The following is a 17,934-nucleotide window of genomic DNA, read 5'->3' as shown; positions in this document are numbered from 1 at the left end:
GACGTCACCTGATTGTTTCGATTTCATTTAGGTTATATCTTATAAAGTGTATTTGTATACATTTGTGTTAACCTTTATTAAAAGATGTGTTGTTGTAGAGTTTCTTTCTGCTTCTTCTCCACAGCTATAACACTGAAGCAGAGTCGAGTAAAAAATAAAATAGATAATAAGTGAACAATCAACAAGAGTTTAAAAAGTTTTAATGTTGAATAAATGAATTTTATCGTTTTATTACTGTATATAGCAGGGGTTGCCAAACTGCGGTTTGCGAGCCACGTGCGGCCTTAGAAAGATTATTTTTGGCTCTCATTCATTGTTGAATTATTTCAATATTTAAATTTATATAACCTATGTCAGCTCCTTGAAAATCAAAACAAATTACTGGTGTAAATAATTATTATTGATATTCCACCATAAAAGTAACGAAATCCAAACACCAAATCATAATTAACTAATCGACATTTTGAGTATTATTAGGAGTGTTGTCATATACGTGTGACATTACATCTAACTTTTGTACCTTTGTCATATAATTTCACTAAATATTTAAAAAAAAATCGTTCGCGTGTTTTAAATGCGTATTAAATTCGGCTTACGAAAAATTTCAAATTTCGAACTATGGCTCGAACTGTCAGGGAGCTTGGCCATAGGGCTTACAATACCGAACTAAAATCTGAATACCGGTATTTGATATACCGGTATTAAAACCGGTATTATTAATAAAAATGTACTAGTTATTTATACTTACCTCAGTTGTTATCTTGACTTGTTAATAAATAACATATGAAATCCAATAAATATTGTTCTGAAATAAGTAGATATTATTTATTATATTACATAGAGAGTAGGAGTAGATAGATATAAAAAAACGTGTAAGTAAAAAAGTACATATTAAATTTTATATTACATTTTACATATAAATAGTCTCGTATGGCATTATAAATTAAAGAAGGAAAATATAATAAAATTGGAAGGCTTTATGAAACAATATTAATACTTTTCGTCTTATATGTATAATGTAATACCAAAATACCGGTTTTTAATAATAAACAAAAATCGTCCGGAATTCGTGTATTCGGGATCTCTGAATTAAGAAACCGAAATTAGCCGATTGTCTCTTTCTAAAAGTCGATGTGCAATATTTATCGCCGGGTACTGTAAAAATGTGACATAAGTTTGCGGTAAATTCCCAAAAAATAATTACAAAGTTTTCAATTGTTCTGCAGATCATATAGTCCACCCGCCATTCAGAAACAAGGATCCATGGGAGTGTCCGATGCCGGATGCGAAGGGCTACAGTATCAAGTCCGACCGGGGGGTGTTTAACCTGTATCGCGAGGAGGAGGGGGAGGTCCGGCGCGTGCCATACGAGTACAACACCCTCACGCAGTACATACAAGACATGAACACCATGTGTAACATGATTGCGGATGGACCTCTGTGAGTATACAAAGGAATTAGAACTTAACTGTGTACATCTTAAGGTTGATTATTAAGTGATACATACAATATTTAAAATAAATAATATAACAAAGTCTTTTTATACACATTTGTGATCGTACATATAAGGGAGAGTCCGAATAAGCGTTTTAAAAATTTGGTGGCTTCCAAATTCCGCGAAGCAATGTGACGACTCGAGCCGTGGCTGTTGAGGGATTTCTGAAGATCAATCAAATTATTTCACTTCAATTTACTTTAAGATAGTTGAAGAGACTAGATCAGAGTTTCTCAAACTTTTTTGTGTCGTAGACCCCTTGCCATGTTTGCCATGTTTTTCCGTGTTGGGTGGACCCCTACTTACCTGATATTGACTTCCTGTAAATTTCTAACTGTAGTGAAGTTTAGTATTAAAAACTTAAAGTAAAAACGCATGTTAATTTATACATTTATTAATTGAATTTAAATTGAAACTATTCAAAATAAAATTTTGTATCTTTTATGTAAAAGATATGTAACATTAAATAAACATAAAATAAACTATAAATAAAATAACATAAGCAATAAGTCAATATTTTTAGTGAAAAGGATGAACCTGATGCTTTAATAACAAATTATCAACATTTGGCGTCAATTTTGTAAAGGTTAATCTTAAATCTCCTCGGCTAATGATGTCCAGTCTGTGGACCCCCATTTTCATTTCATGGACCCCCAAATTTTTTTTCGCTGACGTAGACCCCTAGGGGTCGATATATACCACTTTGGAAATCACTGGACTAGAGTAACTTAGCTTGGTAAACATTATGACATGCGGAAACGTGAGCAAAGAGATTACAGAAATTTTATCTGTAATTGTAAAAGGCACGGACGCTAATGTCTGTGGAATATATACTCGATAAATAAAAAAACCCAACGCTTTTAAAATGCTTCATCTAGATCATTGATTCGCAAAGTGGTCTATATCGACCCCTAGGGGTGGGTCTATGACAACCTGTAAGGGGTCTACGTCAGCGAAAAAAAATTGGGGGGTCCATGAAATGAAAATGGGGGTCCACGATAGTGGATCTCAACACATACACTGATAGTACCTATTTACTTACATCATACTATTTTATAATATCATAACTTTTACATTATTTATAAAAGTACCTATCAAGTATATATTTTATGTTATTTGATTAATAGTTTATTTTATGTTTATTTAATGTTACGTATATTTTACATAAACAGATACAAAATTTTATTTTGAGTAGTTTTAATTTAAATATAATTAATAAATGTATAAATTAACATGTGTTTTTACTTTAAGTTTTTAACACTAAACTTCACTACAGTTAGAAATTTCCAGGAAATCAATATCAGGTAAGTGGGGGGTCTACCCAACACGGAAAAACATGGCAAAGGGTTACACAAGCAAAAGTTTGGGGAACTCTGGTCTAGATATATTCTGCTTTTGATTGCTTCTAAGGCTGTTCCGCTTTTTTACAACCTAACAAATAACAATGATTTATTACTTAGATACGTGTAATTCATAATGTGTTGTATTTGCAGCAAGTCGTTCTGCTATCGGCGGTTGAGCTACCTGTCCTCGAAGTTCCAGCTGCACGTGCTGCTGAACGAGCTCCGCGAGTTGGCCTCACAGAAGGCTGTCCCGCACCGGGACTTCTACAATATCAGGTAAAGCATTTTTTGGTCTTAGTCATTAACATACATGTGGTGGGTTTAAACACTTTCAATCTTATAAGAAATTTAGTATTAAGAATGAATTAACCCTTTTAATGCTGAGGTAATTTTCGCATATATTGCATAAATTGCGTAAAGATTTTTGAAAAAAAAAATTATTCATTAAATGTGCACAGAATCTTGATTATTTCCCTCAAATGTATATGGATTTTCGTTATTCATTCTGTTATGTATAAATGGCATACGAAATTACTCAAATAAAATACATTTTCTAATGTTGTCTGTATTTATTAATTTAAAATAATTTTAAACGGATAATAACTCGTTGTAAAGGTTATTACACTTTCGACTACCAATGCATGTGCGGAAATGGCTAAATATTGGTCCTTTTCTTATTTAAAATTTTCAATTATCACAGGAAAGTGGACACCCACATTCACGCGGCATCTTGCATGAACCAGAAGCACTTGTTGCGTTTCATAAAGAAGACTTTGAAGAACCACGCCGATGAGGTAAGAATGAATAATACCATGTTCTGACGCATCAGTTTAAATTTTTTATACCGACAACCAATCATTCTGAATACAGTTCCCGGCGGTAAACATTGCACATCGACCTTTGGCATAAGACAATCGGCTAATTTCGTTTTTGTAGAGCACTATCTCTATCCCATACTACCTATTTGACGTTATGTCAGTTGTGCGACAGAGATAACGCTCTACGAAGCCGAATGTCTTTTTCCAAAGGTCGTTGTGCAATATTTATCGCCAGGAATGGGCATAAAAATTACTATTATGGTGGCCCACAGATAAAATTGATTATTTCAACAGGGAAAAAACTTTTGTAGAATTTTACACACACTTCTTTATATGCTTTGTTTATTGTTGTTGTGTTTTAGGGGAACAATGTGAAAAATGTTAGTCGTGGGTAGCCTAGGAATTATAAATGTCATTATCTCAAACTTTGACCAATTGTCTTCAGTGACCACTTCACAGGCTCTTTGAAAATAGGCGTAAAAGCCTTTTATTGACAAATGAACTATACATTCATTTCTTTTTTATATTTATGATCCATTAATACTGGCCGGGGTATCAATATTACATACACTTTTAAATAATAAATTTATTACGGGGACCAGAGAGTAAATTCGCTTTCTTGAGTTAAATTCACATGACAACATTTCTAATAAGTTTTTATTTATCAACAATATATTCACCTTCGTTATCAACAGCATTTTGCCATCTAGTATACAAAATCAATGCCGGAGTGTTAAAAAACGATCGTTTTTTTTTTAATATGTCGATGGAAACATTACTTTCCGGTTTGACTAATAATTAACATTTATTTTTAATTTTCCAGGTGGTAACACTACACAAGGGTACTCCGATGACCCTGAAGGCTGTCTTCCAGAGCATGAACTTGAGCACGTACGACCTCACAGTGGACATGCTGGACGTGCACGCTGTGAGTTGCATCTTCTTTTAATCTCCATTCTCTCACAGCAGGACTTTTGTATTCTTAATTTTATTTTGATTCCCCCTTAGTTACATTACCGTCACAAAATAAATTAAAAAATAAACCTATCCACCGTTTTACACGGTAGATACGTTCCCAAGAAAAACGTGTAAATCGAAAATTTTAAATTTGCAAGACAAAACCGTGTAAATCTAAAAATTTGCAGAAAATGCATCATTTTGCTATTTAACAGTTGCGATTTTTTTCAATATTCTTAGGTGTACACAGAAATAAAAATAAAATGCATTGATAAGTTAAAATATTTAATATATTACGGAAACTGTTTTTTATTTAATTACAATATACATTAAACAGAAGAACAAAAAATAAAACCAAAGGTGTTTTATTATCCTATATCACTGTCAGAAATTACTCTCTTTCTTTTTTCGGAATCGAAGGTTCGATTTCACTTTTATCTCAAGCCTAACTTCAAGTTACTTGTGCCGACTCGATGATTGAAGCAGAAATATTTACATTATGAGAGATGGTATTAAAATCGGTTATTAAAACAAAAGAAAACTTATTTGAAAAACCGTGTAAAAGCGAAAACGTGTAAAATAAGTACCGTGTAAATCTGGGGACAGGTGTAATAAAAGATCCTGTAGCTAATTCGGTGACAAAAATTATGTCGTTCAACTCTACGCTTGTAGATGTTTAGTGCCCACTATAGAACCTTGAAGCGATAGAGTCCATCTGTTCTGCGCGATATATAGCCTGCCCACTGTCGCTTCCATTAACAAGTCCGTTGAAATATGTCGGTTAGATCTCATACTTAATTCAATTCTAAGTAGATAATATCACAAAGTTTTTAATTTCGCTGCAAGATTAAATCAGAAATGTGATTTGCAAAAGAACCAAAATCACTATTTAATGGAATTAGGCGTTACCTTGCGGAAATCCATCCTAAGTAAGAAAAGGACCAATATTTAGCCACTTCCGTACATGCAGTGGTAGTCGTGCAACAAAATGCACCGCCCGCCAGCCCGCTGATAAATGCGTATGCGGCAAACAATGCGAATTACACAACTGCCACCGTTAAATCACTCAACACGTGTTTCACCCCTTCACGGAGCATCTTCAGGAGTTATGTTACACAGATTAGTGCCAAACATAGAGTCTAAAAATAAAATAAAAATCATTGACATAGCTCTAAGAATTGCTTATGCAACCAATGGTAGTTGCGGCCTAAATGTTCTTGAGTATCGATCACGAGTCAGTAGACGCGGCTTGGGGGGGGGGGGAGCAGTTAAGGTTATTAGAAGTCGCTGAATGATGGCAGCACCAGACCGGTCATCGCTGGTCATCACCGGTTATCTTTGGTGAACGCCTTTGCCTTGCAATGGGCGTCCATCAGGTGAAAAGACTATTATAGCCTAAAAGTATATTATAAAGGTTAGCGGTAAAATAAAAACTCTTGCACTATTAGATATTATTAATTATAAGTTTAAGAAAAATCTTAAATATTTAACCCAATACATTAAATTTGATCGAAACAAATTTACATTGTGAATGTATCGTTTGATTACAGGACAGGAACACCTTCCATCGCTTCGACAAGTTCAACGCGAAGTACAACCCCATCGGAGAGAGTCGGCTCCGCGAGGTCTTCCTCAAGACTGATAATTACATGAACGGCAAATACTTTGCCAGGATCATTAAGGTGATTGCACTGATGATTTTTCCATCTAGTGGGGGGGAGCACAAATGCGTCGTCTCGGCATCTTGTTGCCACTCAAAAACCTTTCGGTCTGCCCACTGCCACTGTTGGGACACCTCTAATCAAGATCAATGTATGTTTACAGGAAGTGGCATCAGATTTAGAGGAGAGCAAGTACCAGAACGCAGAACTTCGTCTGTCCATCTATGGCAAGAGCGCCGGCGAGTGGAGCAAGCTGGCGCGCTGGGCCATACAGTACCACGTTCACTCCAACAACGTGCGCTGGCTCATACAGATCCCGCGTCTCTAGTTAGTACATCATCTATTCACTCAATCACCTAGTTCATCATCATATCTGACTTCCACTGCTAGATATAGATTCCACCATAGATTTCCAATAGAACAGGTCCAAAGATGTTTGGAAATAGCATCTTCTAGCAAACTAGGTTGTCTGTCTACCTTGTCTTTGTATTTGTATCTTCGGAACCTTGAAGCTCTAGCGGTCATCTGTTTGCGCACAGTATGGCCGCTACTGCTTAATTTAGTCAATCCACAATAAAAGACAACAGAAAGCAACAATAGTCGGAAATATAAAAATAATATATGATATAGATTTAAGTTACAATAATAAAAGAAAATAATATTTACAAAGCGGAAATGTTAAAAAAATACAGATAAACATAATAATACAATAAAAAAATGTTAAAAGCAAAGTAGGGAAGTGGAGGAAAAGAGATTGTGTATTAATTGTAATGGAATAAAGAGGGATGAAAGATTATGCCAGGGAAGAAAGAACAACTAGGGAAAGAAATTGAATAGGACGAAATAAGAGCAAGAAAATAGAGGAATGTGCGAAAGGCCGCTAATAACTGGAGCCGTACAAAAACACTTGTCAGTTCTCCGGCCAGTGTCTGATATCTTCGTGACTCTATTGATCTCCTATTTCCATTAATTCTCGCAGATAAATCCCGAACAAAACCTTCTCTATCTCTCATTGACCCTGAAATTGCTAATCTAATTAGAAACTCGTGTTCACAGTGACCAGTTTCAGGCTTACTTTATCAACAGTGATCGTAGTAGGTAGATCGATAGATGAGTATATATGCGGCCACGCCTTCGAAATTTAGAATTAAAAAATTTAATTATTATGACATTTTTCACGTTTCCTAATTTCATCGTATGTTTTTGAAACCAAATGTCACATTTATTTATAGAAAATGACGTATTAACATCGGTATATATTAAGTTAGCAAATTTAAAACGATTTAGGTTGTTTAGTATTACATTATCGAGAGTTGAGCTAAAATTAAAAATTGTAAAACTACGCAATTGAATAATAAATAAGTAAATAAAATGATACATATAAAACGTATACCTAGATTAGATGAAAAATGTGATTTATAATAAAAAACAAAGAAATTGTAATAGTTAAGGTATGAGAGGAAAGAATGGTATTGAATAAAACGAAAAATGGATATGAAAAAGAAAGAAAGAAGAATGGCAGAAAGATGGCGATAAAAGAGCGCGAAAATAAAATTAAATGGAAAAATTATTAAATAAAAACAAAAGTCCCTGTCCCACAATAGGTAGGGGTACGAGAGGTCCCCAAAGCGGGCGAAGGGGGGGGTGCGGTATAAAATAATATATAAGCATTATAAGTTATTTAGGTATCAAAAATTGCCACTGTAAAATATAAATTAATGTTTCTCTATCTCTTTCCAGTGATATATTCAAGTCGAACAAAATAATGAACAACTTCCAGGAGTTCCTCAGCAACATCTTCCAGCCACTTTTCGAGGTCACCAACGACCCCAACAGCAACCTTGAACTGCATAAATTCCTTACTGTGAGTTTTAAAACATTCTTAAGGATTTATACAAACACCTTTTATTCTTAATAGTCCTATTTAGAAATACGAGTTCACAGTGACCAATTACAGACATATCGATATAACGATTTACTGCTGTGTTAAAAAGATAAGGTGAATTTGTTTATTAAATGTAAATTCTTTGTTTATTCTTCCAAATCAATTCCATCACCTTCAAAGTAATCCTCTACGATAAAAGGCACTTTTGCCAACTTTTTCCGGTCCTTATAACAGTTGGGATTGTATTTTTCCGGTATAGCCTTCAAGACCCTCGATTAGGTTTTAATCTCGTCAATAGTGTCAAAACGGCGTCCTCACATTGGCCTATTGAGTTTTATGAACAACCAGAGCACAGAGCCTAATGAGGCAAATATGATGTTTGTGGAACATTATGAATCAAATTTTTGACGCTTTTTTTTTAAAAAAATTGCGATTTTGGCACCAATCGAGACTTAGCCTTTGACAACACATGTATAGCTCAGTTATAAATTAACTTTTTAAGAAACGAGACTTGGCAAATGTTATAGACAGTCCTACCAAACTAGATAAAACCTTTACCTGCTTTCATAGTCTAGTGCCCAGGTATTTCAATCGACAATTTTTTAATCAGTGCAGTAAGGGGACCGGAAAGTAATATCGTTTTAAAAAATATCTATATTTGATTGTCATCTGATAGCTCATTACGTACAAGGAAGACGGCGTACACTAGATGGCAAAAGATTGTTGATAACGAAGGTGAATATATTGTGTATCAGAAATAAAAACTTGTTACAAATGTAGTCGTGTGAATTTAACTTAAGAAAACATTACTTTCCAGTCCCTTTAATATATATGGAACGTGAATCACTTGTCCACAATGATGTATTAATCCAGTTGAATTTAGACTTATAAAATTGGTTCTAACTTCTCTCTTATTTTTAAATATCTCGTATAAGTTTATTATGTATGTGCAATATACAATCTAAAATGTTTATATTATATCTTATTTATTTGACTGTGAAGCAATGCAAACATGTTCGAAAACTACAAAACATATTTTGACTTGATGTCAAATAAAACATTCTAATTTAGATAAATATCAATCAATTATAATAATTCTTTTTAAGTAAAATTTTTGTTCAAGTGGTAAAAATAAATTAAAATATGTCATGGGTGTAGCATCAGGGATACGCACATATAAGTTAACAAAGACACTCTGAAACATTGTTTATTAGTAGCTAGATAAAAAGTATAGTATTTATCATGTTTACACATGTATTGTGTAATTAAAAAAGTCTAAAACATTTACCTGACTCCTTTATTAAGTCCACCATTACAAAATGTGTAAGAGAATAAATAAGCGAAGGTGTTTTTGTTTGACAGCACGTGGTAGGGTTCGACAGCGTGGACGACGAGTCGAAGCCAGAGAACCCGATCCTGGACGCAGACGTGAAGTGCCCGGAGCAATGGGACGATGAAGAAAATCCACCCTACGCGTACTACTTGTATTACATGTACGCCAATATGACCGTGCTCAACCACTTCCGCAAGTAAGTCTTCACTTACTATTTATTGTATTTATGATCAAATTTAAGATAGAATTCCGCCGGCAGTTGGGGCCTAAAGATTCTTTAGAAGATCACAAGCCAGTGGACTAGAATTCACTCCTCACTGGGTGGATCGACGTCACAGCTAAAGTCACAGGAAGTCCTTGATATAGACAGCGCACGACTGGTCACAGAGGCAATATTTCAGTGAAGACCTACGACTGCAGTTAGAAGAAGAAATAATACCATGTTATTACATCATCCAAGAAAATTTCATTAAAAACACTGTAATTTAGTAATCAACTTGTAATACATGATGATATAAGCGTGCTGCATCTTTAATTCAGCCGTTTAATGTCCATCTATGGACATAGGTCTCCTCCATAGATTTATAAAGTAACCCGTTGAATGCGGCCTGCATCTAGCGTTTTCTAAGGACTTTAACAAAGTCATCTGTTCCTGTTGGTGAACGTTCTACGCCGCGATTGCCGATTTGTGGTCTTTCACTCCTGAACCTTGAGGGTTCAGCGGCTATGTGACCTGTCCACTCTCACTTCAACTTGCCTCTGAGCTAAGTTGGTTACTTCCTAATCTGACCTCGTAGAGAAATCCCTATAATATCTCTCTTCATGGACTGTTAAGTGACTGAGTTTGCCAATGAGGTTTAGAGTGAGATACCACGTTTCTGTGCCGGTATTCAATGATAACACCGGACAAGGAGATGTTTTGTAGTTCCCCGAATGCTGCGCAGCTGAGTTGGATTCGACGAATGACTTCTTTTTTGAAGTTTGAATTGCATAGACACTTGACCCAAATATACATAGGTTATGCATCAAAGTTTCGCTACGGAATCGAATCAGTAATGAGAATATCCGCAGAAGCAGCGCAGGACCGGTCGTCGTGATCTTTGGGGAGTCCTAGCAGTGGGCAGTCGTCGACTTAAAACAAGAAGAAGAGACGAGTAAACAACTTCAAATTATTAAACTTATTATTTTGTTTCGCAGAGAGCAAGGACTGAACACGTTCGTACTCCGGCCGCATTGTGGCGAGGCCGGGCCAGTTCAGCACCTCGTGTGCGGGTTCATGCTCGCCGAGAACATCTCACACGGCCTGCTGCTCAGGAAGGTCACATATCTTCATCATCATGTAGCCATACGAAGTCCACTGCAGGACATAACCCTCTTTGTTCTCTTTAATGATATGTTTCATTATATTGAATTTTGATAATAAATATATATAAGACAGGCCAATGTATGTCTTCTCAGCTAGTAACTGTATAAATTGTCCAAAGCATTTGATGATCGCAAAGAAGCAAAGGGAGTATACTGGGTGATTTATAAAGGTCAAAGTTTTAAAGAGGTATATATGTTATATTTCATTGGTCAGCAAAAGCTTTATAGGTTTTATACCTATTTTCAAACAGCCTGTATATAATGAACACTCTGAAATATTAAATATTTCTTTGTGAATGCGAAATAGGTATAAAGTTTACATCAATATTTATGAAGCTTTTTTGTGCTATGCTCCACCTTGCTAAAATTCTAAAACCCCCTATGTAAAATATATATTATTTATGTTAAAACGAAAGGGCTAAACTCGTGTCGAGTCCACTTTCGAATGCCCCCCTGTGGGATCTAGCCTCACGCTGGCAACACTGATCTACAAGAACAGAAAGTAAACTATATTTAATTTTAATATGTAGTAATCCGAAGATTGAAAACGGTTTTTTTTTACTCTATAATCATTACGTTATTATTTCTGAAACCATTGATTTTTGAGTAGGGTTTACTATACATGAATTAACAGGAAATAAGCCATACATTTACCCCATAAAATCTTTTACAGCTATAACCTATAATTCTGCACGGCACTGTCAGTATGGAGTCTGATGGTAGGTTTGCATATCAGCTATAGCTACAAGCAGTAAGTGTGGTTGCAGGTGCCGGTGCTGCAGTACCTGTACTACCTGGCGCAGATCTCCATCGCGATGTCGCCGCTCAGCAACAACTCGCTGTTCCTTAACTACCACCGTAACCCGCTGCCCGAGTTCCTGGCTCGCGGCCTCTGCATCACGCTTAGTACTGACGATCCGCTGCAGTTCCACTTCACCAAGGTATGCATGTTCCTCATTCATAGCTGGCTACACGGGTTTTGTTTATTGTGAGATTAACCTTTAACTATGGACGTCATTTTTTTGTCACACTACCATGGACGCGCGGTCTCTCGGACTGCTATGTTCTGAAGTCCAAATATTACGTAAATATCAATTTTATTTGTACACCTTTTGTATTTATTGTTTTTTATGTATATTAAAATTAAATAATTTCGAGGCTTTTAATCAATCATTCTTTATTTGTAAATAAAATAAAGCATAATAACACTCAAAGACATAAGAAATAACAATCAAAATTATAAATCTAAGGTTTAACCTAAAATAAAAACGAATAAAAGTTTTCTCAAATTTAAATAAAAAAAATTTGACATTGGTCCAATTGTTTAAAATTATTGGCAGTCCTTGCACAAGGAGTTTGGAACACTGTAAATATATGACCTGCCTACAACCTATACAAGTGTAATTGGACTTTCTCTTTAGTTTTGGTGAACAAAGACGACATGTTTTTCGTTTTAATGAATCACTCTCCTGGCTAGGGGGTTCATCTAGGAGCATATCTGCGCCTAAAACTCGCCTCATTGTCATTTTCAATTCGTTTGATATATTTGGTTTTATTGCTCGTCTCCTTTTATTATTCTTTCCGCATATGCATGACTAAAGATCGTGCTATTTTTTTTAGGAATACTCCTCTTTTTATTTTTTTGCTCTGATGCTCATTGTGTAGTACACGAGCATTTATACCACACAAGTCAAGAATGCGATATAAAATGAGCATAGACCATCTTCTCGTTCAATATTCATAGACATTTTGATGAAAATAACATAAAACAATCAAATTAAACGAAATCACAGTTTATGTTATTTACGGAGGAAACGTGGACGTGCGGTCTGACAGACCGCGGTTAAAATATAAAGTAAAATAACTCACCTAATTTGTGTCCGCCGACACAACCTATCATCTCAATATACGTTTCGGCGCTAAAACTAAAGCTACTGAGAGAATTAAACGCAGGGAGCAAGGGGAAAGGGGTAAACACAAAAATTACAAACTGCAAGCGGTCTGTGAGACCGCGCGTCCACAGTTAAAGGTTAAAGAGCTAAACAAACTTAAAACTGTTCTTAAACATCTCGAGTGTCTTGTCATAAATATCGCGTGTGCGTTTTGTGATACATATCTTTTGTGCGTTTTGTCATAAATGTTTATCTGCGTCTTGACATAATTGTTTATCTGCGTCTTGACATAAATGTTTATCTGCGTCTTGACATATCTTGTGTATTTCTTGTCATAAATGTTTCGTGTGCGTCTTTTCATAAATATCTCGTTTGCGGCCTTTTATAAATATCTAGTGTGCGTCTTATCTTAAACACGTGGTCTGCGTTTCGTAATACATATCTCGTGTGCGTGTTTCGATAATTATATCGTATGCGTCTTGTCATAAATATCACTTGTGCGTCTCGTCAGTTGCACTTCCCCGTCTCTACGTTTGCATACGTACTACAGTTTTTAGCATGTATCAGAGAGCTAAATGCGCTTACCGTAGACAATATTGTAAATAGACCCAAAAAACCTCATTGGTGATTTGGACAGTTTTTTTTTTTTTTTTTTATGACCCCCGCTATTGGGGGCCTCTCGTACCCCTATCTGATTTTTAGGACAGGGACCTTTTTTTACAAATATTTTTTCACAAAGTTTTTTATTTCCATAATCATCTGTCATTCATCTTATTATCTTTTATTCTTTTCTCTCTATCATGTTATATTTCTTTTCTTTTATGCCCTTTTACTCTACTCTTCTTTCTTTCATCCTCTTATTTTGTTTTACAAATCTTATTTACTAGGTATGTTATCACAGTTGTTTACTTATAGTTATTATTTATTTTACTTCAGTCTTTTTTGTTTTCTTTTACCTAGTTTTGTTTTTTTGTATTGCTTGTGTTATTATTGTTTTGCAATACTTGAGGAATTCGTTCCTAGTTACACTTTCGCCTATCAGGGAGGCTATTGACTCCTCCCTGATTTGAACCCCAGACCGGCACTCGAAGCCGAACCGGAGTCCCCCGAATGCGGGACACCGGGCCACAAGGTGGATCACGGTCTGGTCCACGCCCGGTTCACAGAAGCACGAGGGGTCCTCCTTGAGCTTAAACCTATGAAGGTACTCAGAGAACCCCCCGTGCCCCGTGAAGAGCTGGGCCGAGACCGCGTCCACCTCGATGCTGCGGAGCACGCGGTAGGCTGAGACGGCGTCCGGGAAAAACATCCTCGTTACCGAAGCCGTCGTTCCTTCCACATACCTCCTGTTCCATTCGTCGAGCGACTCCAGTCTCAGTTGCCGCTTGACGAATGAGATGGGGCATTCCTCATATACAGGTTTGCATTTACTCTTCAGGGCCGCTTCCTTGGCCAGCTGGTCCGCCCTCTCGTTCCCCTCCATCCCCGCGTGCGCTTTCACCCAAAACAACCTTACATCCTTCCCTTTTTCTCTCGCTTTCATCACGTTCTCCTTCACTCTTAACGCTAAGGGATGGAGGGTGTCCGATCTTGCGACAGTTTCGAGGGCGGACCGCGAGTCGCTCAGTATGGCGCAGGCTTGCGCTGACTCGCCGGCCGCGTACCCTGTTGCCTCAGCTAGAGCCAGCAGCTCTGCCTGGTATACGGTGCAGAAGTTGCCCAACTTGAGCTTTTTTGTGTACAGCTCTGCGGCGCCCCGCTTGACGCAGAACGCCGCACCCACCTTATCTTCTATGCGGCTGCCGTCGGTATAAATTACCAAGTCGGCAGCCGCGGTGGCAAGTCGGACTTCCTCCGCACTTTCCCCCAGACAGGAGAACTCCACACCAACTTGACCAGACGGGTGCGGTAGTCTCAGGTAGCTGACCGGTACCTCCAGGTCTCGGTCCCTTACCACCTGCCGGGAATGACCCTTTCTTATTTCAAATAAGCGGGCTGCTTCTTGGACCCGAAGGTCCAGGGGAAGCAACCCGGCAAGTATAAGGGCCGAGTGCAGGGACGCGGTCCTGTGGGTCCTCGCGATCTTCTGCGCGAAGCCCCGCTGGACCGCGCCCAACTGCCTGCGGACCAGCAGCTTCCTAGCCGCCGGCGCCCATGCACTCGCTGCATACAAAATCGTCGGCTCCAGCACCGCCAGATACATCGCTCTGATCACCTCCGAGTTCAGACCCCAAGATACCTTCGCAGCCCTGCACAGCTGACGATAGAGGCCCTGTGCCTTCTTGCTCACGTTCTTCACGTGACTGTTGAACGTGAGCCTATCGTCAATTGTGAGGCCTAGTATCCGGACCTCCCCAGTCCGGCCAAGCGGCTCGCCGCCCATGCTCAGTAATGGGTAGTCGAACTTCTGCTTGTTGGTTAGCACCATCACCTTGGTTTTGTGTGGTGCGAACCTCAGCTTGTTCCTAACTCCCCATTCATGAACATGGGCGAGAACGGCATTGGCCCGACTCGAGATGTCCTGGGCCTTCTGCCCCGAGAAGACCAGCACGACGTCATCTGCGAACGCCTGGCAGTGTGTCCCGGTCTTTACCACCTCCTCCAAGAGAGGGTTGATGAGGAGGGTCCAGAAGGTTGGGCCGCCTACGGATCCCTGCACGCACCCCTTGGTGGTCTCTCTGGCCCACTCTGCCCCCGCGTACCGTACGGACACCTTGCGATCGCTAAAATAGCTGTCGGCAAGGCACCGCAGATTCACGGGGCAGCGAGTTTGATTTGGACAGTTACAATATTAATACTGGGTTGTGTTACTATTGTGCTATACCGATTTTGTCCTTCAATGTGCTACTTTCTTTTGTCACAGGAGCCGCTGATGGAAGAGTACAGCATCGCAGCTCAGGTGTGGAAACTCAGCTCATGCGATATGTGCGAACTGGCGCGCAACTCCGTGCTCATGTCAGGCTTTCCGCACGAGGTTTGTTGACTTAAAAAATTACTGGCAACTACACCCTGAAGTTAAACTTAGTGGTAAATAATTTAGTGCTATTTTTCATTTAATATTTGAAATGCGTTCGACGCACATGTGGCAGCAAAGATAAATATAATTACCCCCAAGATATTCCATCATAATAGCTATGCTGCAGTGCCACAGGCAAGTTTTCTTAGCTTCTCTAGAAGAAAAATATCTTACCTTGCCCTACCAAAAGAAACTTGAGTGAAAACTCACAAGTAAAGACTTTTCTCAGCCCCCTGATTATACTGTGGCTGTGGCAGATGATTATGCGCCATTTCATCCGCTGCAGAAACCTAGACAGACTCTTACTTGATCAGCAGCCCAACTTGTCTTTAAAGTAGGCTCATCGTTTCTACTCAAAGAGTCAACCTTAGGTCTGACTTTAGTTTCTAGATCACTAGAAATATTCTATATTTCAGTAAAGGATACTGTACATTTCCGCATTCTATGCACTTTTATATACTTAGTGTTATGTTCCTTATTCCCCTAGACAGACAAGTATACATGGTGATTATTATAGCATTGTTATAGTTTTAAAAAGGTGAATATTATCATATAAGCAAGCTTTACAGCTTGCATATAGGATAAATCTAACTTATTTCAAATGATCCTGTATACCATGCAGGGACTATCAGAGTAACTTAATTAGCACATTTGCAGATGAAGCAGTATTGGTTGGGTCCTAACTACATGAAGGAGGGCGTGGCCGGAAACGACATCACGCGCACCAACGTACCGGACATACGCATCTCCTTCCGCTACGAGACGCTGCTCGATGAACTAACCAATATATTCAAGGTACGACATGCTACACACACGTACACACAAAACTTAACACTACCCACTTAGACTGTGCCTCAAAAAACTCGTGTGTATATATCAATGTACAAATAAAGTTATACTTCTTTTGTGGTACAAAAAATAAAACACTAATTTTGTCCCGCATATCTAAACTTTTTTTTATAAAAAAGTATATTTTTAAAATAGAGACATTAAATATAATTAACACAGATCTAATTAAAGCTGAACAATCATTTATTTCTTATTATCATCATGTAGTTGTCAACAGCTGAACAAAGAACTTTCCTATAGACTTCCAACAGGACCAGATGGAAGTGGGTTACATTCAGTATTTGTTCGATAACAATAACAAATACTTGTTATTCCGTGGTGCTCTAATTCTTTGTGATATGCGGGTCTTTCATTGGTCCACAAATATCCTCATTCCTGCTTAGCCACATGGCTCCCTCCATGGATTGTGTACTTGCCAATGAGACTCGAACATAGACACCATGCATCTGTCCCTTCATCACATGGAACTGTCACATGTTATCCAAGACCTTTTTTTTTTTTGAGAACAAATTTTTTTATTATTTTTTTGGGATCACATAGTTTGTTTTTGGTGATGAACCACTTCCCATGAGGAGACATCTTACATCTCACAGAGAATCTCCTTATCAATTCCCAGGAATATCACACTAAAAGAAGTATAACTTTCTAAACTATTCAACATTCTAATTTTTTTTATATTTTTCTTCTAGAATAATCTGTTATATACCATTATATATATTTCAGTCATGAAGACACACCCCACTATTTAAATGAGTGTGCGACCATCATGTAACTATAAGCAATTAGGTAAAGAAAAGGGGTGTATCTTCATGGCTGGCTATATGTATGACATATGTATATACAGAAAATTTTATGCTACATGGATTTTAAACAACTTAAAACACTGTAAAACATAACAAAGTTTGAATTGATATTTCTTGTGGTGGATTGATGTGGTGGTGTGGCTTGGAGCGTGTAACAATGTGTTTGTCAAATTATAACACACAAAACATTTTTTTTCTGTATTCTCTACATTACAGCATTGAACACTGGTAGCCTAGCATTTGAGATTTGTGATTGTTTAGGGGAATGTTTCCCGGGATGCAATCTAATGTAATTCACACTCATACATTGATTATATAAGTTTGTCACTGCTCACAAACATGTTTCCAGAGGATGGGCATCAGTGTCCTCTGCATACCATATTACCATACTGTGATTGCTAACAACCTGACAAGAGTGTTGATTATGATATATCCCCCCCCATGGATGTCTTTAGGGGAGATCTACAATACAATATTACAATACAATATTATTCTTGCAGTATTTCTCTCATGGAAT

General features: G+C 37.7%; 1 protein-coding gene across 5 annotated transcripts in view; it reads left to right on the top strand.

Annotated features, from left to right (window-relative positions):
* LOC137919969 (AMP deaminase 2-like) overlaps positions 1 to 17,934 on the top strand; it is a 72,363-nt gene that overhangs the window by 49,835 nt on the left and 4,594 nt on the right. For all 5 annotated transcript variants that reach the window (XM_068763200.1, XM_068763199.1, XM_068763202.1 and 2 more), the window contains 12 exons: positions 1,227 to 1,440; positions 2,989 to 3,114; positions 3,539 to 3,632; positions 4,480 to 4,584; positions 6,164 to 6,295; positions 6,438 to 6,601; positions 8,015 to 8,138; positions 9,522 to 9,688; positions 10,690 to 10,810; positions 11,625 to 11,798; positions 15,613 to 15,723; positions 16,423 to 16,560. In XM_068763200.1, the coding sequence (XP_068619301.1) occupies positions 1,227 to 1,440; positions 2,989 to 3,114; positions 3,539 to 3,632; positions 4,480 to 4,584; positions 6,164 to 6,295; positions 6,438 to 6,601; positions 8,015 to 8,138; positions 9,522 to 9,688; positions 10,690 to 10,810; positions 11,625 to 11,798; positions 15,613 to 15,723; positions 16,423 to 16,560 (1,670 nt within the window). The remainder of the gene's footprint in view (positions 1 to 1,226; positions 1,441 to 2,988; positions 3,115 to 3,538; positions 3,633 to 4,479; positions 4,585 to 6,163; positions 6,296 to 6,437; positions 6,602 to 8,014; positions 8,139 to 9,521; positions 9,689 to 10,689; positions 10,811 to 11,624; positions 11,799 to 15,612; positions 15,724 to 16,422; positions 16,561 to 17,934) is intronic.

The sequence above is a fragment of the Battus philenor genome, unplaced genomic scaffold (assembly GCF_028537555.1).
Source record: "Battus philenor isolate CCGP_79_NKW_IND1 unplaced genomic scaffold, ilBatPhil1.0.hap1 SCAF_17, whole genome shotgun sequence".
NCBI classification, from domain to species: Eukaryota; Metazoa; Arthropoda; class Insecta; order Lepidoptera; family Papilionidae; genus Battus; species Battus philenor.
This window is presented reverse-complemented; position numbering and strand designations above follow the sequence as displayed.